General features: G+C 47.6%; 2 protein-coding genes across 4 annotated transcripts in view; one reads left to right on the forward strand and one right to left on the reverse strand.

Moving 5' to 3' along the window:
- Positions 1 to 18,706, reverse strand: part of spg11 (SPG11 vesicle trafficking associated, spatacsin) — an 18,866-nt gene extending 160 nt beyond the window's left edge. Inside the window, exons 1-41 of one of the 2 annotated variants that reach the window (XM_035156537.2) lie at positions 18,604 to 18,706; positions 17,720 to 18,140; positions 17,010 to 17,191; positions 16,472 to 16,696; positions 16,044 to 16,257; positions 15,219 to 15,344; positions 14,578 to 14,972; positions 14,135 to 14,280; positions 13,917 to 14,046; positions 13,658 to 13,813; positions 13,381 to 13,553; positions 13,034 to 13,210; positions 12,470 to 12,541; positions 12,081 to 12,208; positions 11,806 to 11,987; positions 11,525 to 11,720; positions 11,216 to 11,419; positions 10,990 to 11,096; positions 10,306 to 10,451; positions 9,926 to 10,084; positions 9,716 to 9,782; positions 9,127 to 9,289; positions 8,783 to 8,991; positions 8,573 to 8,672; positions 7,937 to 8,096; positions 7,505 to 7,783; positions 7,223 to 7,423; positions 6,295 to 6,402; positions 5,730 to 5,895; positions 5,280 to 5,494; positions 4,078 to 4,846; positions 3,479 to 3,621; positions 2,909 to 3,113; positions 2,186 to 2,320; positions 1,749 to 1,882; positions 1,516 to 1,635; positions 1,184 to 1,352; positions 1,020 to 1,096; positions 678 to 833; positions 320 to 471; positions 1 to 240 (exon numbers count right to left, since the gene is read on the reverse strand). The exon at positions 1 to 240 is cut by the window's left edge and continues 160 nt beyond it. In XM_035156537.2, the coding sequence (XP_035012428.2) occupies positions 66 to 240; positions 320 to 471; positions 678 to 833; positions 1,020 to 1,096; positions 1,184 to 1,352; positions 1,516 to 1,635; positions 1,749 to 1,882; positions 2,186 to 2,320; positions 2,909 to 3,113; positions 3,479 to 3,621; positions 4,078 to 4,846; positions 5,280 to 5,494; positions 5,730 to 5,895; positions 6,295 to 6,402; positions 7,223 to 7,423; positions 7,505 to 7,783; positions 7,937 to 8,096; positions 8,573 to 8,672; positions 8,783 to 8,991; positions 9,127 to 9,289; positions 9,716 to 9,782; positions 9,926 to 10,084; positions 10,306 to 10,451; positions 10,990 to 11,096; positions 11,216 to 11,419; positions 11,525 to 11,720; positions 11,806 to 11,987; positions 12,081 to 12,208; positions 12,470 to 12,541; positions 13,034 to 13,210; positions 13,381 to 13,553; positions 13,658 to 13,813; positions 13,917 to 14,046; positions 14,135 to 14,280; positions 14,578 to 14,972; positions 15,219 to 15,344; positions 16,044 to 16,257; positions 16,472 to 16,696; positions 17,010 to 17,191; positions 17,720 to 17,955 (7,257 nt within the window). In that variant the 5' untranslated portion in view covers positions 17,956 to 18,140; positions 18,604 to 18,706 and the 3' untranslated portion in view covers positions 1 to 65. Of the gene's footprint in view, positions 241 to 319; positions 472 to 677; positions 834 to 1,019; positions 1,097 to 1,183; positions 1,353 to 1,515; positions 1,636 to 1,748; positions 1,883 to 2,185; positions 2,324 to 2,908; positions 3,114 to 3,478; positions 3,622 to 4,077; positions 4,847 to 5,279; positions 5,495 to 5,729; positions 5,896 to 6,294; positions 6,403 to 7,222; positions 7,424 to 7,504; positions 7,784 to 7,936; positions 8,097 to 8,572; positions 8,673 to 8,782; positions 8,992 to 9,126; positions 9,290 to 9,715; positions 9,783 to 9,925; positions 10,085 to 10,305; positions 10,452 to 10,989; positions 11,097 to 11,215; positions 11,420 to 11,524; positions 11,721 to 11,805; positions 11,988 to 12,080; positions 12,209 to 12,469; positions 12,542 to 13,033; positions 13,211 to 13,380; positions 13,554 to 13,657; positions 13,814 to 13,916; positions 14,047 to 14,134; positions 14,281 to 14,577; positions 14,973 to 15,218; positions 15,345 to 16,043; positions 16,258 to 16,471; positions 16,697 to 17,009; positions 17,192 to 17,719; positions 18,141 to 18,603 lie in introns of both variants that reach the window. The other variant, XM_047339837.1, reaches the window with a different exon arrangement.
- Positions 18,707 to 18,822: 116 nt separating this feature from the next.
- On the forward strand, positions 18,823 to 24,397 carry ciao2a (cytosolic iron-sulfur assembly component 2A). 2 transcript variants are annotated; one of them, XM_035156538.2, is made up of 5 exons: positions 18,823 to 18,997; positions 20,730 to 20,925; positions 22,696 to 22,745; positions 23,305 to 23,350; positions 23,910 to 24,397. In XM_035156538.2, exons 1-5 carry the CDS (start codon positions 18,995 to 18,997, stop codon positions 24,008 to 24,010), a joined length of 396 nt encoding a protein of 131 aa, XP_035012429.2. In that variant the 5' UTR covers positions 18,823 to 18,994; the 3' UTR covers positions 24,011 to 24,397. The 2 variants fall into 2 exon arrangements, with proteins under 2 accessions (XP_035012429.2, XP_035012430.1); XM_035156539.2 differs by having other exon boundaries at positions 18,832 to 18,997; positions 20,761 to 20,925.

Below are 24,397 nucleotides of genomic sequence, written 5' to 3' on the forward strand. Positions count from 1 at the left end.
GTTAGAGAACAAACTTATATTTATCAATAAGTTCTTTAGTTTCCTGTGACCAGTGGCTCAGCGGATCAGCTGGCCAGTCGGTCATTCAGGTAGTTGGACGTCTTTGCGTCCTGCAGCATCGTTTTGGTGACGTCGTCCAGTTTTTGCTGGTAGGCCAGTCTGTAGCGGCTGTACACGTCATCGCAGTGCGTCAGCAGGCGCTTCACGTGTGGAGTGACGCTGCTGGGAGCGGCGTCCAGTCTGAAACGACAAAGACACAGAACGTGAGATGAGGTCAGAACGTCAGGTGGTTTCGTGAAGGACGAGGGCAGCGTCTCACTTCTTGAAAATGTCCTCGAACAGGCTGGAGGTCAGCGGGCGGTGGCGTTTCAGCTCCTCCAGGTAAACGAAGTCTCCTTTCAGAATCACCTTCTGGTACAGAACCTCCGCCCAGTCCGGACTGACGCCGTACGCCTCCGACACCACAAACACCTGCCACAGAAAACATCACATCTTCTGTTTGAGCTGCGGCTCCTTCCACACCCGTGCACTTTCCTTCTAAAGAGTCTTCTAACAGTCGTTGAGAGAAGACTCCACGCTGCTTCACCACATCACCACACTCAGACAATGTGTTTTCTAAATATCTACAGACTGAAGGCGTTTAAAGTATTCTAGCGAAAGCAGGAACAGGAAGTGACCTGGTAGCATCGCGGCAGCTCGATGAGCGTGTTCAGCAGCACCGCAGGTCGCAGGTTGATGACACGTATGTCTGACCCCTGGTTCAGGAAGTGGAGCTGAAGAGCGACCAGCTTAGCTGTGCGGACACAGCGAGTCGCCTGACGTACACACGAGTCCTAGAAAAAACACACACACACACACACACACACACACACACACACACACACACACACACACACACACACACACACACACACACACACACACACACACACACACACACACACACACACACACACACACACACACAGTTAATAACTCTCTTCAGCGAGTATTAAAGAAAGATGGAGGAGTTCAGGTACCTTGGAGAAGCTCTCAGCTGCGTCCTTCAACAGACCCAACACTTTGACCAATGAACTCTTCAGATCCGGCGTGACGACTGTTTGGAGACAAGTCGGCGAAACTCATGGTCACATGACACGAGGAGAAACCCTGATTCAGATGTTCACTGACGGTAAATTCTCACCCCACTCCTGAGACTCGATGATCTTCAGCTGCGTCCTGGCCGCCATCTCGTGGTTTTCTCCGATCTCCCTCCTCATGCTGAAGCACAGCGCCACCATGTTGTGCTTCTCGCTGTCTGCAGGGAGGCAGCGTTTGATGTAGTCCAGCAGAGCCGTCTTCAGACTGGAGCTCTGCAGCAGGACAGACAAGTTCATGTTACTGCTCCTCTTCCAACAGGAGCTACTCGTCACATGGAAACTGGAATCTGAAACGTCACTGAACTGTCCAGTGTGTGTGTGTGTGTGTGTGTGTGTGTGTGTGTGTGTGTGTGTGTGTGTGTGTGTGTGTCCCCACCTGTCCTCGGTCCATGTCCACCTTCTTCCTCAGCAGCATCTCGAAGCGATGGTTCTGATGCAGCAGGTCGAAGACGTACGTCATCTCATCATATCTGCCGATACCTGTCAGCAGACGCACCTGCACACGCACACGCACACGCACACACACACACACACATCACCTTCAGAGCGTCTGAGACACGTGTGACAGAGGCGTGTTTTCTGGCCAGTGGGTGAGTGGGCGGGGCTTACCAGTAGACCGTAGTGCTCCCCCGGGGCCAGGTAGGTGTGGCTGAGGTGACGGGCGGCCTGCAGCACCCTGACGATTCCCTCCATGTTACAGGTGAGACTGAAACAGTCGTGAGCCACGATCAGCAGTTCCACGACTGCAGGAGACCAAACGTGTTTTTACCTTCGACTTGTCGACACTGAGCGTCGTCACAAATTAAAACAAATGTCTAATAATGAGGGTAAGACTGTATCTCTGTTCTGTGGACAGAAGTAATAATGACATGACAATAACATCATTTTACAGCCAACTACAAAACAAACAAGAAAATTCCTCAGAAACTATTTAGAGATTTACCTTTTGAGAATATGTTATCGTCTATAGTACTTTTTATAACGATATATAACGTGTGTGTGTGTGTGTGTGTGTGTGTGTGTGTGTGTGTGTGTGTGTGTCGTACTGCAGCTCAGGTCTCTCAGTGGAACCACGTTGACGTTTTCCAGCAGTTTGATTCCCACCAGATTCGGGTCATCACATAGTTTGATCAGCTGAAGCAGCGAGTCCCGCCCCTCCGACGGCCGGAATACCTGCTTCTCTGCTGGGTCGCACGCACACACACACATGCACACGCACACATGCACACACACAGACACACACGCACACAGACACACACACACAGACACACACGCACGCACACAGACAAACACACACCTGTCAGAACACCACCTGAACATCGTCTGTATTCTAACCTCACACACCAGGATTCAGTGACTAAGTTGTAATGTTTTAAGATAAAACAACAAATTAAAAGAAATGAATTTAACGAGTAAATGAATTGAACAAGGAGACTCGTGCCTCCGCCTGAATCACTATTTAACCATTTTAAAGTAAAAGAAAACAGCATTTGATTGGCTCATTCTTGGATCAGGCCCCGCCCCTCAACAGAGTTGCATGTACATTGGTTCAGTAGTTTTTGTGTAAACCGGCTGAATCACAAACTGATTATAACATATATAATATTAATATAGTTACAGAGTGACAGAGACTTTCTCAGATCCGGATACAGACGAGTTCTCCTGCTGCAGTTTAACACGGCTGCACAATAACTCTGATCTTTCACATTTTGTTCCACTGGTGAACGATGAGGACTTTTCACTTCCTGATGTTCGGGCCCTGCTCTCACCCGTCTGGAGGTCGTGGGCGGAGGCCAGCAGCGCCTGGGCCACAGCGGAGGAGACCAGCTCGGCCACCGTGTCCGTGGAGAGGCCCTGGGCCCGGATGAAGGCCTGAGCCTTCCTGAAGCGCTCGGGCTGATCCGACTGCAGCAGCAGCTCCAGCACGGAGCGAGGCTCCTGGCGGCAGATGTGACTGAACGAGCTCTGCAGCTCCTGGACACGACAGAGATTCACACACACTCTCATCAGCTCATCTTAAAAACCAAGTGAAAGATTTGGTTCCAGATGTAATGAAATCATCTCCGGGGCATTCCCGACAAATCACATTAACAAAACGGGAGTACACAATGTTAAGACATTTTCTTGTGGTAGTCAAAAGACTGGGACATTTAGATGATGTACAAAAACTAGAAGACATGAAAACATGTGTGTTAATGGGCAACTGTGGCTCAGAAGGCTGACGGTTCAATTCCCGGCTCCTCCGTTCCTCCTTCTTTCCGTAGTGTCCTCGGGCAAGATACTGAACCCCACATTGCTCCTAACGTAAAGAGGACCTGTATGAATGTGTGTGATTATACCTTCGAGAGCTGGTAGAGGCTCAGGACTTGTTTGCAGTAGTTGTTGCCATGGCAACACTGATCCACCAGTCTCTGGAGCTGGACGGCGACCTCGTCTTCAGGGAGCGGGGTCATGGCGAGCGACAGGCTGCCGAACGACGACGCTGGATCAGAGAGAAACAGTTCACGTGTTGTTTTTACTAAACAGTGATATTCTCAAAATCTTTAAATTTAAGTATTAAGTATACTTTGTAAACAGCTACAGAGAAATACAACCAGTGATTAGCAAGTGACCTGGTAGCATCGCGGCATCGAGAAGCCGTGGAGGGAAAGTAACTAAGTACATTTGACCAAGTACTACATAAAGTAAGGTACAAGAAACTACAAATGTAACTTAAGTATTTCCCTTTTATGCTTCTTTATACTTATTGTAATATTGTACTTTTTACTCAATATTTATTCATTCACAACATTTATTTTGAAGATTTAGTTACTAGTTACTTTGCAGATTCTGATTATTGACACAGAATATTATAAACTACCCAACAGTCGATTAAGTTCAGATGCACCAGCTGCAGGATGTGTTGTATATGAATAATAAAGTAATGTATGAAGCGTACAGGGGGTGATGCTCCTCCTCGGCGGGGCCTCTGACTCCTCGTCTTGTGGTTCGGGGCTGAGTTCTCCGGACGCCAGCCCTCGGCAGCGCAGCACCACCCACACGTCTGGGTGGTGCAGACAGAAGTAGCGGCAGACTCGGCTGGCTTCATGGATACTGCCGTCATCTAATAGTTGGCCAATCAGTGAAGCCAGAACTCTCCTCTCCTCGGAGGTAATGTTCAGCTCCTCCTGCTCCTCCTGCTGCTCCTGCTGCTCCTGCTGCTCCTGCTGCTCCTGCTCCTCGGAGCGACCCGGGAGTCCGTCCAGACGGAGGCAGGTCTCCGTGTTCAGAGCTGATATGTTAGAGAAGGAGAACTCCTTCATGAGAACTTCATACTTGTTCATTTCAGGTGCGACGGCGGGCGGCGGCAGGTTGAAAACGCTCTCCTTCTCCATGGCCACGGTGAGGACGTGTTGCCGCACCCGGCTGATCCAAAGCTTCTTCTCCATGCTCTCCAGTTGGTCGATGGGAGTCGGGCTGAGCTGGGAGAGCCAGTGAGCGGCGAGGCCCAGCAGGAGGCAGCGCTCCTGGACGTCCAGCAGCTCCGTCTGAACTTCAGCTACCGAGGAAGCTGAGGCTTCAGCCTGCGACAAGAAGAAACAGGAGGCTGATCCTGGATCAGTGCTGTCGCTCTTCAGCTGCTCCTGACAATTCCTCCAGAAACTGACTCGGGTCTCCAACCTCCTCCACGTTGTCCTGGACTTCTGGGAGTTCATTTCCTGAAGGAGCTGAGTCAGAGTCAGAAATGTGATGAAACAAACGTTATATTATTCTTGATCTATGATCCAGAGGAAGTATAATGTTAGACTGTAGAATGACAGATTAGTAGTTCCTGTAGTTTGAAAAAAAAAAACACTTCCTAGAGAACTAAAGAACAAATCTGTCACATAAAACGTGACGTGTAAGTAAAGCCCAAACATCTCGTACGCCCCCTGGTGGCTGACTGCTCAAGACTTCCTCCCCGTTTTTTACATCATCAAATAACTGATTCAAACCAAACTGATCAGAAACACTTGGACAAACATCAGAGAGCGAAGAACGACCGGAAACATCTTTGACTACATAGATCTTTTAGTTTAAGTAGTATAAAGTCAAATCTAAATGTTTCTTGTAAATCGTGATGATACAAAATGTCTGTGAATTAAGAAAATGTCAGCAGACCTGGCTGAGCAGCAGGTGGTGGACGGGCAGGTTGGCCAGCAGCGCCACCTTTCTGGCCTGACTGTAGCGCCCCCTGGCCTGCAGAGCGTCCACAGCAGCCTGGAACTCCTCCTGCTGGACAGAGGGTGAACTGCACTGAAGCAGCCTGGGAGACAAGCTGACGTCTGACCCCTGCAGCAACTGACTGAGCCGACTCAGCTTCCTGAAGTCTGGACCTACACACAAACACACACAGCACATACAAACACACAACAAGGACAAAACAAATCAATTAAAACAGGGAGGTTTTTATAGACTATAGCAAAAAATGTAATTTGACTGTGACGTGTCCTGAGTTAATCGACCAATCAGAGTTCAGAACCTCTCTCACCACTTTGCTGAGGAGGTGATTTACTGTTAATTCACGTCGTCTCCTGATCTGAGAGATTCTGACATGTTCTAAACTCTCACCGTTGGATTTGAGGAGCTTGTCGACGTCGGCCAGGAGCTGCAGCAGGCGGTGGAGGTCGTACTGGGAGGAGCAGCGCTGCAGCATCGTGAGGAGCAGCACTGAGGCCTGGCTCTCCACCCACTGCAGGGGCAGTCCACCAGGGGGCACCGGACCACCGTTTCTCAGCTACACCGGTAAAGGAAAGGCAACAGATGAAAGAGGAATAGTTCGGTGTCTGTTGTAAACGTGTGTGTTTGTAGTGTTGTGTTCTCTCGTCCTGTGTTGATGCTTCAGAATTATTCTTCTTCATTAGTGAGTCGTCCTCAAACTCTTCCACAATATTCTGTTAATTTGTATTGTTTGTGTGAAGTTAAACACTCTGGGTTCATCCTACCTGGTTTATCTGCACTGAAGCTGCATCCATGATCAAACTGATTCTGTGTCAGTGTTTTTGATCAAATAAAAATGACGATTTGAAGCCTACATGTATTCTGTGAATAACCCTGGTGATGAACTGATGGATTCACTACAAGTGTTAGTCTCAACATCCTGATCTTCTTTCATCAGCTCGGTGGTGGAACTCACAGTGATGAGCGTCCTCTGGAAATCCAGCAGCTTCACTTTGGCCTCAGAGAAGTTCCTGTAGTCACAACACAGCTCAAACATCCTGAGCACCAACACCAGGGGGCAGTCCTGAGAGATGAACGTTAATGACCATTATCAGGTTCATTTGATCTCATAATCATCTGACAATCAAGATGAATTACATTCAAGTAAGAAAGTTATGAAATCAGATAAAATTGAATAAATCTGTACGTAAGCATCCGAGTGACTAAAAGAAAAACAGTCAAATCCCTGAAGGTCGAGTCAAGAAGAAAATGGAAAAACTTTTATCCTCAAATTCAATAATATGACGCTTTTTTAAAAACCTTCCCTGGATGAAAGATGAATTACATTCTTGGAGAGGAGCAGAGTTTTCCTGGCAAAGTCCTCGGGGAGGAAATATCACACATATTAAATATAGTTCTGAGGATGGAGCTTTAATCCAGTTTGTTTAATCCTCTGAACCAAGTTTCATGACTCTGTCATCTGACCCAAATATAAACTCCAGAAACCATCCTGTGTCAAAGCAGCAGCTTCACACGGATGAACTGCTGCACTCGTCTGGTTTCACATTCACAACTAGAAACGACCACAACAGACACACAAACACAACAGAAGACGATGGAACTTGACAATGAAACAAGCACAGTTACTGAAGTCAAGTCAGCCACGGCTTAAAATGTGATGCCCGTCTATTTGAGGTGTTACAGTAAAGATGCATTCTTCGTATTTGGGTGTTTCAAGCATCTGTACCGTAATACCTCAAGTAGACAAGCATCACATTTCAATCTGCGACTGGATCATCACAAACCCACAGTAACTCGTTTCAGTCAACATCCATTGTCCTTTCTGTTGTGATTGTGTCTCTGTGTTGTGGCGTTTGCAGTTTTTGTGACAGACGTCTTTTTACCCTCTGGAAGAGCGCGAAGCCTCGCAGGAGGGGCCTGACGTGGCCCCGCCCCAGCAGCGTCCTCCAGATGATTGACAGGTCGTGCAGGGTCCACTCGTGGTGCTGTGGGGCTTCGAGCAGGTGGGCGGTGGCTTCACTCAGTGTGACATCATTGACAGAGGTCAACACCCACGCACACAGGCAGGGCAGCAGCTCCGCCCCCTGTCAATCAAACAGTGGTAAGAATCACACGAGTGACAACAAACATCATAGTGATGGAACTACTGGATTATTGTTATTTACCCGTTGACAGGCAGCCAGCACAGCCAGTGTGGGGCAGCGTTGCAGCAGAGCCTCGTGCAGCAGGTACCTGCAGGGCGACGCCTGCTCCTGGCTCTGCAGCAGAACCTGGAACAGCTCCCTGAGGTGCTCCGGACTCCCAGAGGCCTTTTCCGTGCTCAGACACTGCGGCTGCTCCTCAGATCCACTGCTCCTCCTCTGACGGTGCAGCTGCAGGTCCTGGAACGCCAGGCTCAGGTGGGCCTGGAGGGCGGGGCCAAACCGAGCCACCAGTGACCTCACCTGCAGGAGGAGGGTCAAACGGAGGTCACATGACACGGTTAAAACGTGGGAATGATTCCTCTGACACTGAGCAGAGATATTACACCAGTTTGATGATGAGGATTTCAACACTGACATGTTTAATGTGAGGACGTCGTGGAGGTGTGTGTTCACCTGCTGTGGCGGGAAACTGTGCAGCTCAACAAACAACAGGAAGTGGACAAACTGTCCGTCACCGGCACAGTGGGCGGGGTAAACAGAGCTGAGCTCCAGATTGTGAAGCTGACAGAACTGCACTGGCAACGCCCACTCCTGAGACGCCTCGTACGACGACCTGACACACACACACACACACACACACACACACACACACACACACACACACACACACACACACACACACACACACACACACACACACACACACACACACACACACACACACACACACACACACACACACACACACACACACAAGCAGTTAGTACTTAATCAAAAAATAAATTCCCAAAATGTAAACAAATATAAACTGTAGCTGTATCCATTGATTTAATGGCACCTTACATCAGATAACACCAACAGCAATAAATCACATAATCATCATACAACAAACCATCAACAGTCAAAAGAGCAGAAATAAATGTAAATCAATATTTGTAGCAAACAGAGAAATAGATGTGGTGAATTGAAAGTGAGCACGTGCGTTTGAACAGATGGTTTTTAAAAGAGCAGTTTAACTAAATCTGTTGCCACAAGTGAAAACACATGTTGATGCTCATTAATGTCGTTAGATCAGTAAACGCCACCGACCTGCCGACGCCCTTCTGCTCCACACTGTCCGCCACTGCAGCTTCCAGGTAACCAATCAGCTGCTCCGCTACTCCAGGCTCCGCCTCTGCCAACTTTACTCCTTTAGACACCAAAACAAAACAGATCATTGTGTGTAGAGAGTGTGTGTGTGTTGTGTTTACCCAGAGTGTGTGGATGGTGTGTGTATGTATGTGTGTGTGTTGTGTTTACCCAGAGTGTGTAGCCTCTGTGTGGGAGCAGAGTGTGTGTTGTGTTGGCTCCAGTGCTGCAGGATGGCGTTCATGGCTCTGAGGTCGACTCTCAGGCGAAGGCTGCAGACTCCCAGCAGCTCGCAAAAACAAACGGCTGCAGACGCCACAGACGGGACGTTAAAACACTGCAGAGCAAACCGGTACACCTGCTGCCGGGCCTGCTGCCAGCTGCAACACACACACACACACACACACACACACACACACACACACAAAACTAATGTTATACAGCACAACAATGCTTATTTTCAGTCTCACTCGACTCGAGCTGAACAGCTGCTGAGAGGCGGGGTCATAACTCACAGTAGCGTCGTGTCGCTGCAGCTGCTCAGCTGCTGGACGAGGAATGTGGCGAAGGCGAAGGAAGGTCGGCCGTGACGGAGGTAGTACAGGAAGTCCAGGTTCTCCACCAGAGCGAACTTGTTGACCAGGTGAGGGCTGGAGAAGTGAGGCAGCTCCGACGTCTCTGTGGAGGACGACACCAAAACATGAATTACACTCAGCCTCACATCTTTATTTCTACCTCAGACATTTCTGTGAAAACTCGTATTTTAGGTCTTTGTCTCATTTAATATTTGTGGATCTATGAATATGTGAATGAGACAGGCCTCTGTCTCTTACCACTAACCTTTCTGTTTCACAACTGTACATGGCACTATGACAAGTGGTGATGTACGAGTTAATGAACTGAGCTAACTGTGTAAAACTCTGATGATCAGCTGCACTTGGCTTCTCCTCTGAAACCCTTGAAACGAAGGGTTCTGGTGTTAGAGAATCATTGGGTCACTGCAGTGTCCTGATGATCACTGGTTATTTCCCTCATGACGTGAGAACAGGGTCAAACACTTGATTTCCATTGGGTGGGACCTGAACACTGATGTGTGGAGCTCACCAGTGGAGTTGAGGGTGTTTGCCGCCTGCCAGCCAAACAGCCTGGACGGGTCCAGAGGGTGGAGCGACTGGAAAACACAACAGCTCAGTACATTCCTTTCATACGTTTACTGGAACAAGCAGGATGGTTCACACACTCAGAGGTGACAGCGTTTCAACACAGGATGAGGTTGGAACGTAGTGAGGACCAGGGCTGACGGTGTAAAGGTACCTGCAGGAGATGGTAAACAGAGATGTCCGAGGACGGGCTGTGTCCCCGGGGCCCGGGGGGGAACAGGGCAGCCTTCAGTTTGGAGTGGGGGGCCAGCGCCATCTTCAGGAGCTGAGGGTCAACTGTCCTCCCTGAGCTGCCTGACCCCTGAACCACCACCTGAGCACAGGAAGCACAGAGACCAGTTTCACTCACTGCACCGCTTGTACTTAGATGTACTAAGCTCCAGCTGCACATGAAACATTTGCTCTATGATTTTCTTTTCTACTCTTTTTTTGAGCCAGGAACAAAACTCCTGATCACTACTTTGCTCCTCAGGGCTTTAAAAACCAAACACCTCAGCAGAGGCACAATCACATGCTCATTGTTTAAACGTTGACCTGGTCGATGCCTCCGGGGGCGAACGTGATGGCAGCCAGAGCCAGCAGACTGTGTCCCTCCAGCAGGAGGCTGCTGAGAGACGCCTGACTGCCCGGCAGCAGAACCTGAGCGCTGGTCAAACAGGCCTGGAAGAGCAGGCGTGGGTCTGGAAGCAGAGACGGACACAGAGGACGGACTCAGTGTCACAGTTCAGTACATGTGTTAGTATCCTACTTCATCTAATATCGAGTGGACGCTAGATAAAGTGAATTCAACTTAACACAAGTACACAAAGTAAGACAATAATCCCAAAGTATATAAATGACACTTGAAATAAAACAAATAAACTAATCTAACTTTGTCTAAATGAATTTTAACTGTTTATGATTTGTTCCAGATTACTAATCCGGTTACTTTGTTCTGGGAAATAATATTAAAACAAAATTAAATCAAAGTATTGTTACTCAACTGATAAACACAGGCCCTGAATCAGATTCAGAAATACTTTATTGATGCCCGAGGGGAATTGGGTAAAAAAAAAATTAATTTCATATCAATGAATCATTTTGTCAAATACTCAAATATTAAATATGACAATATATAGATACAGAAAACTGCCCATTTCTTTGACTTCTGTTGACTTGACACTGAAGGATTAGTGTGTTTTAATACAAGTTATTGATCTTAAGGAGACAGTCTGCTACCTGACAGATCCCTGGTGATCTCCTGGATCTTCACCATCATCTCAAACCAGGGCTGACTCTCAGACAGGCTCTGATTGGTCAGGACGGGGCAGTTCCTGGGAGTCAATCTGTGGCGAGCAAACATGGATACGTTACAATCAGCTAAGAACTAAATACAATCAAAGAAACAATCACAAGAACTGAATCCCTCTGGCCACTGGAGGGCACCGGCCCGGTGAACACACACCTGTAGTGCTCCAGGTAGGTGTAGAGCAGGTACTTCAGGCCGTGATCCAGGCAGAAGGTGATGACGAGGCCGTGGAGGTCGAGGCCGAGCGACGAGCGGTACTGAGGGACGGGAGGAGACGAAGCCATCGCCCCTCCGCCCTGAGCCAGCCGCCACAGCAGCTTCTCCAGATCTGCCAGCTCCTCCGGGATGAACCGGCCTCGTCTGGAGGGACAACAAACAGGAAGTTCAATCCAACAATGTAAAACAGAAGCTTCCTGTTAAATGTTACCATGGCGACCACTGGATCTAACAAACTAACATCTGTACCTGGCCAGCAGGTCCAGGATGTTCTCCCTCATGTACGTGCTGCACAGTGTGTTGTCGTTCACCAGCTCTGGAACCAACTCTGGCCACAGGGAGGCGCCAGCGGTCTCCTGGTTCTGGATCCAGTCGACCACCCGGTGCTGGTCGTGGAGGGCGGTGAGGTAACGCCACAGCACGGCAGGGTCACAGGAGCTTAACTCTGAAGATCCAAGAACAGGAGGAGAACTCAATAAAACACGTGTGATGTCATTCACGCGAGTCGCTCGCTGATGTCGGGTTCTCACCTGTGTGCTGCAGTCTGGACAGGAGGACGGCGGTCTGACAGCTCTGGTCCCAGTTCCTCACCCAGTCCAATCTGACGTTGTGCCAGAGCCCTGCATCCTTATCAGACCGCCTCTGTCCCACCAGCTCCCCCAGGACCTCCTCGGCCCCGCCTCCCGGCTCCCTGTGAACCATCTGAACGACCCTGGAGAGAAGGGGAGTCGAGACAGAGACTTTGGTTCCTCGTGGGTCGTGAAACAGCTGAATCGATATGAGAGGAGGGGAGTTGAATCTGCACCTGAGCCCTGTGGTGTCCGCAGGGCAGCGAGATGGAAACACTGCTCCCAGCTTCTCCATCTGCCTGATGAACGTCACACTCTGCATCTCCTCCTCTGCAAAATAACTCCGCCTTGACAGCTCCTCCACCTGCAAGTAACCAATCAGAGTCCACGGGGACTTGTTAAGGACACTGTCACGCATATGCAAATGTGAAGCAAATATCGCAGGTCGAAGTTCGTCAAAGTTGAACTTCATTGGAAGCCAAGCTGCGATTTGCCTCGTCACAGGAAGCAAATCTCTCCACTGACACATTCATGTATGTTTGACTCAGCCTTCAGATGCAATGCAAATGTCAACATGGCCCTCATGCTTAAATATGAGATGAATATATAAAGATCACAGACTCACCACAAACTCCCTCAGGTGTTTGTCGTCCGTGTAAAGACAGAAACTGTGGAGCTGCTTCTTCACACTGAAACCCTGGAAACAAAAAGGTTTTATCAGTTTCATAAAGCTTCAGTTTGCCTGCTGACGCCTGGTGAACGAATCAAACCAACTCCCTGACGTGCTCCATCAACACCTTTTCAAACACCAGGTTTGACATCATGACACTTTCAAACCTTTGCCTTTCAACATGTGCAGGTGTAGCGGAATTAAAAATGCACTTTAGTAATTATTATTTTCAATTAACATTTGTGAATTATATTAAAACTTCTGTGACTCTGTTGAGTATTTGTGAATTTGATCTCCATTATTCTCATTTACTGTTATTTTTGTTTATGTTTCCCGTGGGAACATTAACACTGATGTGCAGGCGAGAAAATACCGGAAGGACTTTGTGTTTGTATATTGTCCTTTGCAGGAGCAAATAACTGCTGCGAATCCATTTGTGAGTCGTGGTCTCCCATGCCCTCATCCACACATCCGTTACACACGTAATACAAAGGATAAAAGGCGGAGACATGTTCTGACCATGTTGACGAGGAGAGCGTTGGCGGTCTGCACGTCTCGCTGCTGCAGGCGGGAGAAGACCTGCCGCAGACCCTCCTTCCTCAGAGCCGACAGGTGCTGCTCCGGGCGGCTCCGCCTCCTCAGGATGGCCTGAGCTCTGGGGATCTGATTGGTCAGGATGGATTGGTGGACCAATTCCTGCAACACACACACACACACACACACACACACACACACACACACACACACACACACACACACACACACACACACACACACACACACACACACACACAGAAAAATTAAACTAAAAGCAAAAGTTTGACACAACAGGAAACGCTATTTTATTCTCGTGACTAAGACGTCACCTCTGTCGGGAGCTGCTCCCATTCGTCCTCCTGCGCCTCCTCCTGAGCTGGAGCAGAGTCGGTGCAGGAGACATCGCCCCCTGCAGGCCAGGGATATCTCTTCATGTAGCTCCTCAGCTCAGTGACGTAGCGGTCCAGCACGTCCACGCAGCTCTGCACACCTGCATCCTCGTCTGCTGACACAACGGAGCATTGTGTTACTTATGTTGGACAGGTGTGTGTGTGTGTGTGTTGTGTGTGTGTGTGTGTGTGTGTGTGTGTGTGTGTGTGTTCGTACAGTGGGAGCTGGACAGCACAGAGCGGATCTGTGTGTTGACAAAGTTCAAGGTGAAGTTGAGCAACTGTTCTGAAAACTGTCGACTCTGAGCTTCACTGTTTGAGTCTCTGACGGCCGAACACAGCAGGTCCAACGCAGGACACAACTCCTGGACACCTGCGCACACAAAGAGACACACAAAGAGACACACACACCTGAGCAACGTGCAACACAAAGTCATCGTGGTAGTGGAATACCTGAAGCTGAGGCGTATACGTACAGTCGGTCAGGCTCGGCGTGGAGGCCGTCAGCTGATCCGCAGCACCGAACGCCGTTGACGGGTTCAGAACGTTTTCTTTGCTCTTCAGGTAGAAGTCGACCGTGTCCAGCTGACGGTTCTTCAGTCCGGCCTGAAGCGAAACATAACGTTAAAACACAGCAGCCGACTGGAAGCGTCATCAGCAGGCGATGCCCGTGAAGGTGGGCGTTACCTCCTACCTGCAGGGCGTGGATGGGGATGGAGCAGCGCCCCCAGCTGTTCAGGTGACACACTGCATCTACTGTTGCTGCACTTCCGAACAGCATCAAGCTGCTGAGCAAGTCCTGCTGGGAAACTGAGAACAAGACCTGGAACACGCCGGCCTCTGGAGACGAGAAAGGTCGGATTCAGATGTTGGAAGTGAAAGTGTAATAATTAGGTTTTCTTCTTTGTAATTGTGTTGTTCTTGTGTGTATTTGTGCTGTTTTTTGAAATCTGTTGTTTCTATTATTCGTACATTCTTTTGAAATCTGTGGTTATTACGATTGTATATAAATGTTGGTATATATGATTGTTATTCATACGAGTTGTAGAACCGCCCCCGTGTTTACTGCAAAGCTCCATTCATTCAGATTCCTGCCTCGACTGGTGGGATTTCGACTCCACTCTGAGTCTGACTTACTCTTCAGCAGGAGTCTGTGCTGTCTCTCTCCACAGCGCAGAAGAGGAGCCGCCTCCTCCTCCTCCTCCTCCTGGTGGTAGCTCACACTCCCGGAGGCAAAATCCCATGAGGCTACTGTGGTCTGCCTGTTGCCGGGGGAGACGAAGGTCAGCAAGGCAGAGAACTCGGAGACAGCGAGCAGACACGGAGCAGAGGACTCAGGGACGGAAAAGCTGATGGTTGCACCGCCGCAAGGGACTCGGCTGTGGGCCGAGGATGGAGCCTGGTGGGACTCCAGGTGGGGGAGGGAGGAGGACCAGGGCATCCCGGCAGGCTGGGAGGAGGAGGAGGAGGTGGAGGGAGGTGGAGGCTGCTGAGCTCTGCTGTACATGGAGGCCAGATGAGCTTCCCAGGAACTAGAGGTGAAGTCAGACGAATAAAAGTTAGAGAGAAAAGTGAAGAATCAATTGTATCTTTTATTTCCAGAGAAAATGTTTGTAAGTCTGAGTCTCTCAAATGTCGACAACCATTCATCTCATCAGCCTCATACTGGTCATGTGTGTTGTTAAGGGAACAGAATGGCTGCAATACGCATGCCATCGTCACTGAGAGCTGAGCAGTCTAACTGAGAAAACATTTTATAATCTATAAACTATAAATACCGGTCAGTACTGAAGGTCGATCCGAGGGCGGCGAGGCTGCAGCTCGACAGACTGTCCTGGTCTCGAAGTGGCCCGAGGTCGGGGCGAGCAGGCGGGACGGCACAGATCAGGTGGTCTGGACACATCCTGAGGACAGAAACATCAGAATGAAGTTTGTTCTTACTACTGCTCTTGTTTACATGTTAAAATAACAGCTTCATGCAGGAACATTCACTTCACTCAGCTCAGAGAAGCCTGTCTCTGCAGCGCTCCGTCCAATCAGGCTCCGGATTGTGATCTGATTAATTGAATGTGCTTCGACTGTATTTATCAAAACAAAAGAATGAAAGATGAAGTCTTTTTATCTGACTCCACTGAGGATGTGAGACATTTGTTAACGCAAATTTCAAGAAGGAGCATTTATGCATCTGTATTTTAGGCAGTGAGAAAAGACAAGACAAATCTATTCAGTTTTCTACAGAGTTTAAAAGAATCCTGAATAATTATCAGTATTTTCTAAATTCTTGGTCTTCTTTTGGAAAACAGAAAATACAGGTTACCAATTAAAATTAATGATTTTACAGGGAAATATAATGATTCTCACACATTTAGGTTATTCCTCAATCCGGAGCTTTCAGGTTCTTTCATATTTGAGACCCGTCACCTGAGGTCGACGGAGATTTGGAGAGATGTGGAGTCAGTGCGCCTTTTCTTTTTGTAATCTACCATCACCTGTTTTAACTGGTATCATCTCTTATCTCTATAAAATGTAATATTTAAATTTTACAGTTAATCAACTGCTCAAAAGGGGGGGGGGCTTGTGCTCGTGTGTTTCTGCTGCTGCACCTGAAGTAGTGGTCGAGGTCAACGCCGACAGCAGCGTGAGACTGAGTGACGGCGACGGCCGTGCTGAGGTCAGCCGACACCTGGAGGAGGCAGAAGGAGGAGGAGGAGGAGGTTGGAGAAGAGGAGACAACGTCGTCCTCCTCCAGGTCGGAGCTCAGGTAGAGAGGGACATCAACGCTGGCCAGCAGGACGCCGTCAGTGATACTGAACACAGCTGGAGGAGGGTTAAAGAAAACACTGCTGGCAAATTCAGAGCAGGGATAAAGGCCGAGACAAAAAATACAAGGATTTCACAATGATGATATTTCATGTCGTTAGTTTGGACGTAGTTACTTTAGTTTTAGAGTTTCTAACACTTGTTTGTTAGTACTAGTCTGGTCCAATCACAGACTTGTTTTCTGGATGGAACTGCAGGGCTCTGAGGATACATATGATTCCAGCGGCGCTGAGGGTGAACAGTGTGTCTCTGCAGACACAGTGATTGACAGCTGTGTCTCTGCCTTCAGGCGGCTGGATGCTGCAGCAGGTTAATATCTGTGGCTCCGCCTCCGCCTGCAGCCACTGCAGCTGCAGCAGCCAATCATCATTCAGCAGCACGCAGCAGCGGCCGGCGGCGAACGACAACAGACGCAGCGACTGCAGCTTGAACACACCTGAAAGCAAAGTTTTATTCAGTAATATTTACACATTAATACTAATTACTGACTATTCTAAAGATCTAAAGATGGACAGCTCCCCAAGAGTGAAGCCAAATCATCTTGATTGCCCCCTGGTGGCTCAAAACATATAGGTCATAATAAAAGTCTCTCAAAGCTGGTTTCTGGCTTCGTCTTGTGTTGGACGTCACAAACACAAGATGGCGGCACTCATGTCCAGGATATTAATATAATTGTGCAACGGGAGGAAGTGAAGAAGCATCGTCCATCTTTATGTACAGTGGAGCCTGAGGATGGAGGCGGGACTCACTGTGGTCCTGCTGTCGCACAGTCTGCAGCAGGAGGTCTGCAGCACATTCAGAGACGCAGAGCAGAGCGATGGCGGCTGATGGTTCGGCCTCCACCTCCAGCAGCTTCAGGTCACACTGAGATCCAACAGCCAGAAGTCTGCTGACGCCCCGACTGACGACGCTCTGCTCCTCCCAGGAAAAACTGAGAACAACGACGGCTGTCAGCTTCTCGTACATGTCTTTGTATTTATTATCAAGACCACATTTTAATAAAAGTACAGACTGAAATAAGGTTGATGTCAGATGAAGTGACATCACAACGACTTGAGGCTGGTTTAACAGGAAACTGATTCTTTTCTGTTAAACCGCTGCAGCACTTTGGCCCATGACAAACTTCCCCATGGGGACGATGAAGTATTTTGATTTATTAGAACATCTCTATGACTCCATTTGTAAAATATCATCACACAAAAAAAGCCATTAAACACAAAACATTCAGTGACATTACGTCATATATCACTGTAAACATCTCCCTCATACAGTCTTTTCTTTTTGTCTGTGTGTAATTGTATTTTTCACTTTGTCGACTTTATTTGAACACCTCTGTGTATCATAATGTTTTATATATATTATAAAAAGTCCATGATGTAGATGACTTGACTTCAGTAACGTCACATCATGTAACTCGGGTGAAACGTTACTGTAACTGAGAAGTGAACCGGGGACTCACTCGGTGCAGGAGCCGTCCACAGCAGCCGGAGGAGCGCCTCTGTCCGCCGGGTCCCACAGCAGCAGGCGGCCCGGGGCCCCCGGCAGCGGGCGGCCCGGGGCCCCCGGCAGCAGGCAGCCGAGCAGGGAGCCTCCCGGAGCGAGCTGCGCTCCGCGGATGTCCGCCACCTCCTCACGGTTCTCGGGGATCACAGCCACCGCGATGGGGCCGATCTCCGGCCGCGGAGCCTCCAGCATCTTGTTGTCTGTTCTGTGAACAGCTGGTCACATGTCAGCTGTCACATGACCCGCTGCTTCCCGTCAGCTGACACTCTCCGACCAATAGGAGCCCGGCAGCTAGAAACAGTCCGCTGACTGCAGCGTGCTCAAAGTGGGCGGAGTCAACCGCTGAGCTGTAGCTTTATTCATCAACAGTGAAACAGCTGAAACAATCAGACGTAGTTACTCTTCGGCTGATTATTATTATTTTCTGTCATAAGACACATAATCAAAGTATTAACTCCTATCTTAACTATCAATGATTAATTTGATTAAAACCAAAATGTAAAAGGCCTGTGATTAATTTCAAATTCCATCAACACGTTCATCTAAGTGTTCTTGTCTGATTACAATACTGAGCCTGTTGCTGCTGGGACTTTTTACCAGATGTGCTCCTTAGAATCATGAGTAGTAAAACTGATTTTCATAGATAACTTTATTCTAAATTAAACTACATTAATTTATAATCCAACAAAAAATGAAACACAGTTGTGGATCCAGGTAAACACGAGGTTCACTGTAAGAAGATTAATCTCTAGTGCTGAATATTTAGTGAGTATAATTAACAGTAGAAAAGTTAGAATTGAGAAAGCACACTAGTAAAATAGTATTTCATATGAATCTTACATTACTTGATGCAGTCGTCTGTTTATTATAAGAGTAAAGTCCAAAGCCTGGAGGAACACAAGCTGCTCGTACATTTAAAGGTTTTACAGTGTGTAGTTTCACTGTGATGCAACCAAAACACAGGAAGTGACAGGAACCCAGAGACGCTGATTGGCTACTGCAGAAACCGCAGATCTCCAAGCACCTGACCCGGAAGTTTACAAGTGGACATGAAGGTGTCGATGAGCTGAAGCTCCGCCTCTTCTCTGTTTCCGGTCACTGTTCCGTCAACATGGCGCCGGTTAACCGGAGGAAGCTCGAGTCTCTGTGACGGTAACGATCAACACGATCCCACCGGAAAACTGGAACCAGCGGAGGAGCGAGAAGATGGAGGAGAAAGCGTTAGAGGTTTATGGTGAGTGTGTAGTACTGTGAGTGTGTGGTACTGTGAGTGTGTGGTACTGTGAGTGTAGTACTGTGAGTGTGTAGTACTGTGAGTGTGTGGTACTGTGAGTGTGTAGTACTGTGAGTGTGTAGTACTGTGAGTGTGTGGTACTGTGAGAGTGTGGTACTGTGAGTGTGTGGTACTGTGAGTGTGTAGTACTGTGAGTGTGTGGTACTGTGGTGTGTGGTACTGTGAGTGTGTAGTACTGTGAGTGTGTGGTACTGTGAGTGTGTGTGTAGTACTGTGAGGTGGTACTGTAGGGTTGTGGTACTGTGAGTGTGTGGTGTGTAGTACTGTGAGTGTGTGGTACTGTGAGTGTGTGGTACTGTGAGTGTAGTACTGTGAGTGTAGTACTGTGAGTGTAGTACTGTGAGTGTGTGGTACTGTGAGTGTGTGGTACTGTGAGTGTGGTACTGTGAGTGTGTGGTACTGTGAGTGTGTGGTACTGTGAGTGTGTGGTACTGTGAGTGTGTAGTACTGTGAGTGTAGTACTGTGAGTGTAGTACTGTGAGTGTGGTACTGTTAGTCGTGGTACTGTGAGTGTGTGGTACTGTGAGTACTGTGGTGTGTAGTAGTGAGTGTGTGGTACTGTGAGTGTGTGGTACTGTGAGAGTCTGGTACTGTGAGTGTGTAGTACTGTAGTGTGTGGTACTGTGTGTGTAGTACTGTGTGTAGTACTGTGAGTGTGTGGTACTGTGAGTGTGTGGTACTGTGAGTGTGTGGTACTGTGAGTGTGTAGTACTGTGAGTGTAGTACTGTGAGTGTGTGGTACTGTGAGTGTGTGGTACTGTGAGTGTAGTACTGTGAGTGTGTGGTACTGTGAGTGTAGTACTGTGTGAGTGTAGTACTGTGTGAGTGTAGTACTGTGAGTGTGTAGTACTGTGAGTGTGTAGTACTGTGAGTGTGTGGCACTGTGAGTGTGTGGCACTGTGAGTGTGTGGTACTGTGAGAGTGGGTACTGTGAGTGTGGTACTGGTGAGTGTGTGGTACTGTGAGTGTGTGGTACTGTGAGTGTGTGGTACTGTGAGAGTGTGGTACTGTGAGTGTGTGGTACTGTGAGTGTGTGGTACTGTAAGAGTGTGGTACTGTGAGTCAGTGGTACTGTGAGTGTGTGGTACTGTGAGTGTGGTACTGTTAGTCAGTGGTACTGTGAGTGTGTGGTACTGTGAGTGTGTGGTACTGTTAGTCAGTGGTACTGTGAGTGTGTGGTACTGTGAGTGATGTGGGTTGAGGTGTAGTACTGTGAGTGTGTAGTACTGTGAGTGTGTGGCACTGTGAGTGTGTGGTACTGTGAGTGTGTGGTACTGTGAGTGTGTGGTACTGTGAGTGTGTGGTACTGTGAGTGTGTGGTACTGTGAGTGTGTGGTACTGTAGAGTGTGTGGTACTGTAAGAGTGTGGTACTGTTAGTCAGTGGTACTGTGAGTGTGTGGTACTGTGAGTGTGTGGTACTGTGAGAGTGTGGTACTGTTAGTCAGTGGTACTGTGAGTGTGTGGTACTGTTAGTGTGTGGTACTGTGAGTGTGTGGTACTGTGAGTGTGTGGTACTGTTAGTCAGTGGTACTGTGAGTGTGTGGTACTGTGAGTGTGTGGTACTGTGAGTGTGTGGTACTGTTAGTATTAGTATACTGTTGGACTCTGATATTCTAGTTAAAAGTTTTCAGGAGCTTCAGACGTTTATCTCCGACTCTCTGTCGAATACAGTGTCACATCTGGTTCCCCCCCCCCCCTCCAGATGTGATCCGGTCGATCCGGGATCCGGAGAAGCCGAACACCCTGGAGGAGCTGGATGTGGTGACGGAGAAATGCGTGGAGGTCCGGGAGCTCGGAGAGGACGAGTACCTGATCATCATCAAGTTTTCCCCGACCGTCCCTCACTGCTCCCTGGCCACTCTGATCGGTGAGTCACTGACCAGAACCACAGACGCTACAGGAGCTGATCTGAATATAACAGACAGAAGGTTAAACCTTTAGTTTCAGTAGGTTTTCAAGGTCATACCTGTGTCTTCTGTCAGGTTGGTCCAGGGCCTCCTCAGCTCACAGCTGATGATGTCAGGAGCTGATGTCAGAATAAGCCAATTAGCATTAAGTTGTTTAGTTAACATCCCATTAATCAAACCATTAAGTCCATTATTTTGTGCCAGTATTGGTTTTAATTTCTAATTAAAAGCATTTGAAAGATGTGAACCTATGAAGGTTGAAAGGTCCTCACCACTCGAGAGCCTTTCTGTGTCAGGGAGACAGTTCAGCGTTTAGTTTTTAACGGTGCCGTCGACCAGAGACCTGTAAACGTATAAACAAACTAAACCCAGTTTTAATCCAGATGTTATAATGTACACAATAATATTCATGAATTTACTGTAAAAGTTTCTATCCACTTATACGAACACCAGGAGCTTGTTCATGGAGACGAACAGTTGGTGGCGCTAATTCTCCAGTGAGGTGTCGTTGAACAACGAGTGAATCATTCGCTGTAAATAAAGATGGACGACATCACCGCTCCCAAAAGTGAAGCCAAAACATTTCAATCGCCCCCTGGTGGCTGGCTGCAGTATAGGTCATAAACCTCGCCTCCTCCATGTTAGCAGATGGGACATGGACTAAACTAATTTCAGGTCGTTCTTATCTCACTGATGTTTGTTCAAGTGTTTCTGATCAGTTTGGTTTGAATCAGTTATTTGATGATATAAGTTGCTCTGTGGCCTGATTCCTTTTCTGCTGCTCCCAGTTTGTCAGCTTCTGAAAACCCAGTGGAGATCAGCTGATCCCTCGTTATCACTTCAGTTGGTGTAACTGACAGTTTAACCCTTGATCTTTCTAATCTGTTGTTCGCAGGAGTCGTGGCGAGAGAGTGCCACAACATAAGAATAATCTATATGTTTAGTTTGTAGAAAAGCAGCCGGGTGATACATCTGTAAACACTATACATCTTTACTGTGTGTGTGTGTGTGTGTGTGTGTGTGTGTGTGTGTGTGTGTGTGTGTGTGTGTGTGTGTGTGTGTGTGTGTGTGTGTGTGTGTGTGTGTGTGTGTGTGTGTGTGTGTGTGTGTGTGAAGCACATGTGGTTGTATTCGACCAGTGAGTCGTGTTCATGGGTCCGTCAGGTGTTGAGTTGGCAGGTGTCCAGCAGTGACTCAGCTTTAATCACTGTGGTTCTCGTGTTATTCTCATGTCACTCAGGTTCTATAGATCCTGACGCTGTCATTCACTGTTAGTGACCTGCTCATCATTCAGTCTGAGGGGAGGGGCCAGCGGAGTCTTAATCCTCCGACATGTACCAGAGGGGAACTAGTGTAGACGAGCCTGAACCTCCCCTGAAGCCTGCTGGTACCACATAACATCCATCAGACCGGTCTGATTTAAACAGGAGAAGCCTTCATAGTTTGACTGAATGTAAAAGCACTCGGCTCACGCTCTGTATTATTTAAGGTCTCTTTTGCTTTGATGGTGAACGACCTTCACACCTGAGGTCAACAGGATCTCCTCTTGGCTTTGACTCCACCTCAGGGAGCTTTTTCACATCGTTGGATTTCCCGACAGCTGAGATCATTAATAGTAAAATCTCTGAACCGCTGACTTCAGACCAGTTTTGTGTTTTCAGTCTTTTTCACTGCTCCTGACCTGAATGTTTTGTGCTGATGTCTGACGGCCATGTTGTGTGTGTCTGCAGGTTTGTGCTTACAAGTGAAGCTGCAGAGATGTTTGCCTTTTAAACACAAGGTGAGTAGCAGCTGGTTTATAAACCACATGCTCTCTTTTCCCCTGGCTGGTATTTAACCACACACTTGAGTCCAGGACTCGTGACTCATCCGGACTCGAGCAGTGATCATTCACCAGCGTTCACGTGGATTTACGTGTTCACATATTTCACTGATCATCGACTGTAGATGAAGATGGACGACATGACACCCTCCTCCTCCATGTTGGCAGATGGGACATGGACCAAACAAGAAAATTAAAGTAGACATTAAATATACGTTTGTCAAAGTTTGTATTTCTTATCTTAATAGTGATGAAACTAAACTCTGTTGTTCATATATATCTTTGTTCACACACACTTTTGTGATGTATTTACAGTTTATTAATTGATATTCTCTCTTTTTTCTGTTTGTTCGTTCAGTTTTACATTTTAACTTTACTGTAATTTATATATTTTTTAATCCTAAACTGTTTTCTGTGTTTCCACTGAGTCTCTTTTATTCTCAGGCCAGCATTTAAAACACACCTCACTTTGTAAAAGGAACGTTTAACATCAGCTGTTTGTTCTTTGTCTCCTCAGCTGGAAATTTACATTTCAGAAGGAACTCATTCTACCGAGGAAGATAGTAAGTGTGTTTTTGTCATTAAAGAGAGGAAATGGCTTCTTTCGATTGAATGACCTCCTGCTGAGACAATTTTCCAAATCATGTGAGACACAGAGTCCTCGAAATGTGGTCAACAAAATCAACACTAGTGTTTTCTCATGTGAGCAGCCTCAAGGTGTTTTCAGACTTAACGGAACAAACTGCAAACTCAGTGATTCAAAACGCTCACGTTAAACTCAGTCAAACACTTTAGAATCCTGTCATCCATAATTCATCCTCATCATTTCTGTGACCTTTTGGTTGGAGCATCTTCAGGTCAGATGTTGTTGTGAATTCTGACTTAATATTGAAGTTAATCATCTGCTGCCAGACTCAAAATGTCAGCTGCAGAAATGAGATTCAAATGAAGGAAACTTTAAAGAGAACACTTGAAAAGGGAGTTGGGACATTTTCTGGAGTTTGTCTTTAACATCTGAAGCAGCAGGAGATTGTCTCGTTCACAGCAGCATGAAAACATCTGGAACATTCATCCTGATGCCAGTGTGTTGTTAAAGTGTGTAATGATCTGTTTGTGTGTCAGTTAACAAACAGATCAACGATAAGGAGCGAGTGGCGGCCGCCATGGAAAACCCCAACCTGAGAGAGATTGTGGAGCAGTGTGTCATCGAACCAGACGACTGAGGAGCGTGTGCGTGTGCGGTCGCGTCTTGTGTCGACTCTGAGGACGTTTCAGATTGTTTTCCTCCAGTGAAAAGGTTGAACAGTGAGTGAATGAAACACAGTTCAGGACGGACGCTGGCGTAAAGCGACGGACGTGTTGAAACAGGAAACGCCTCCCGTCCTTTTTCCATTCCTCCTCCTCCTCTTTGCTTCTGCTCCATCATTCCACCAGAGGGGAAACGTGTTTTCTCAGAGGTGACGAAGAATGAAATGTCGTTTCATGTGGTTTTAGACTTTCAGAAATATACTCTGTGATTCAGTCGGAGCAGGAATATGATTCTTTACATGTGATTGTTTTTTTTAAAGAACGGATCTGATGAAGAATAAAATCAGTTGTTAAAATCGTCA

The sequence above is a fragment of the Hippoglossus stenolepis genome, chromosome 5 (assembly GCF_022539355.2).
Source record: "Hippoglossus stenolepis isolate QCI-W04-F060 chromosome 5, HSTE1.2, whole genome shotgun sequence".
In the NCBI taxonomy this organism is placed as follows: Eukaryota; Metazoa; Chordata; class Actinopteri; order Pleuronectiformes; family Pleuronectidae; genus Hippoglossus; species Hippoglossus stenolepis.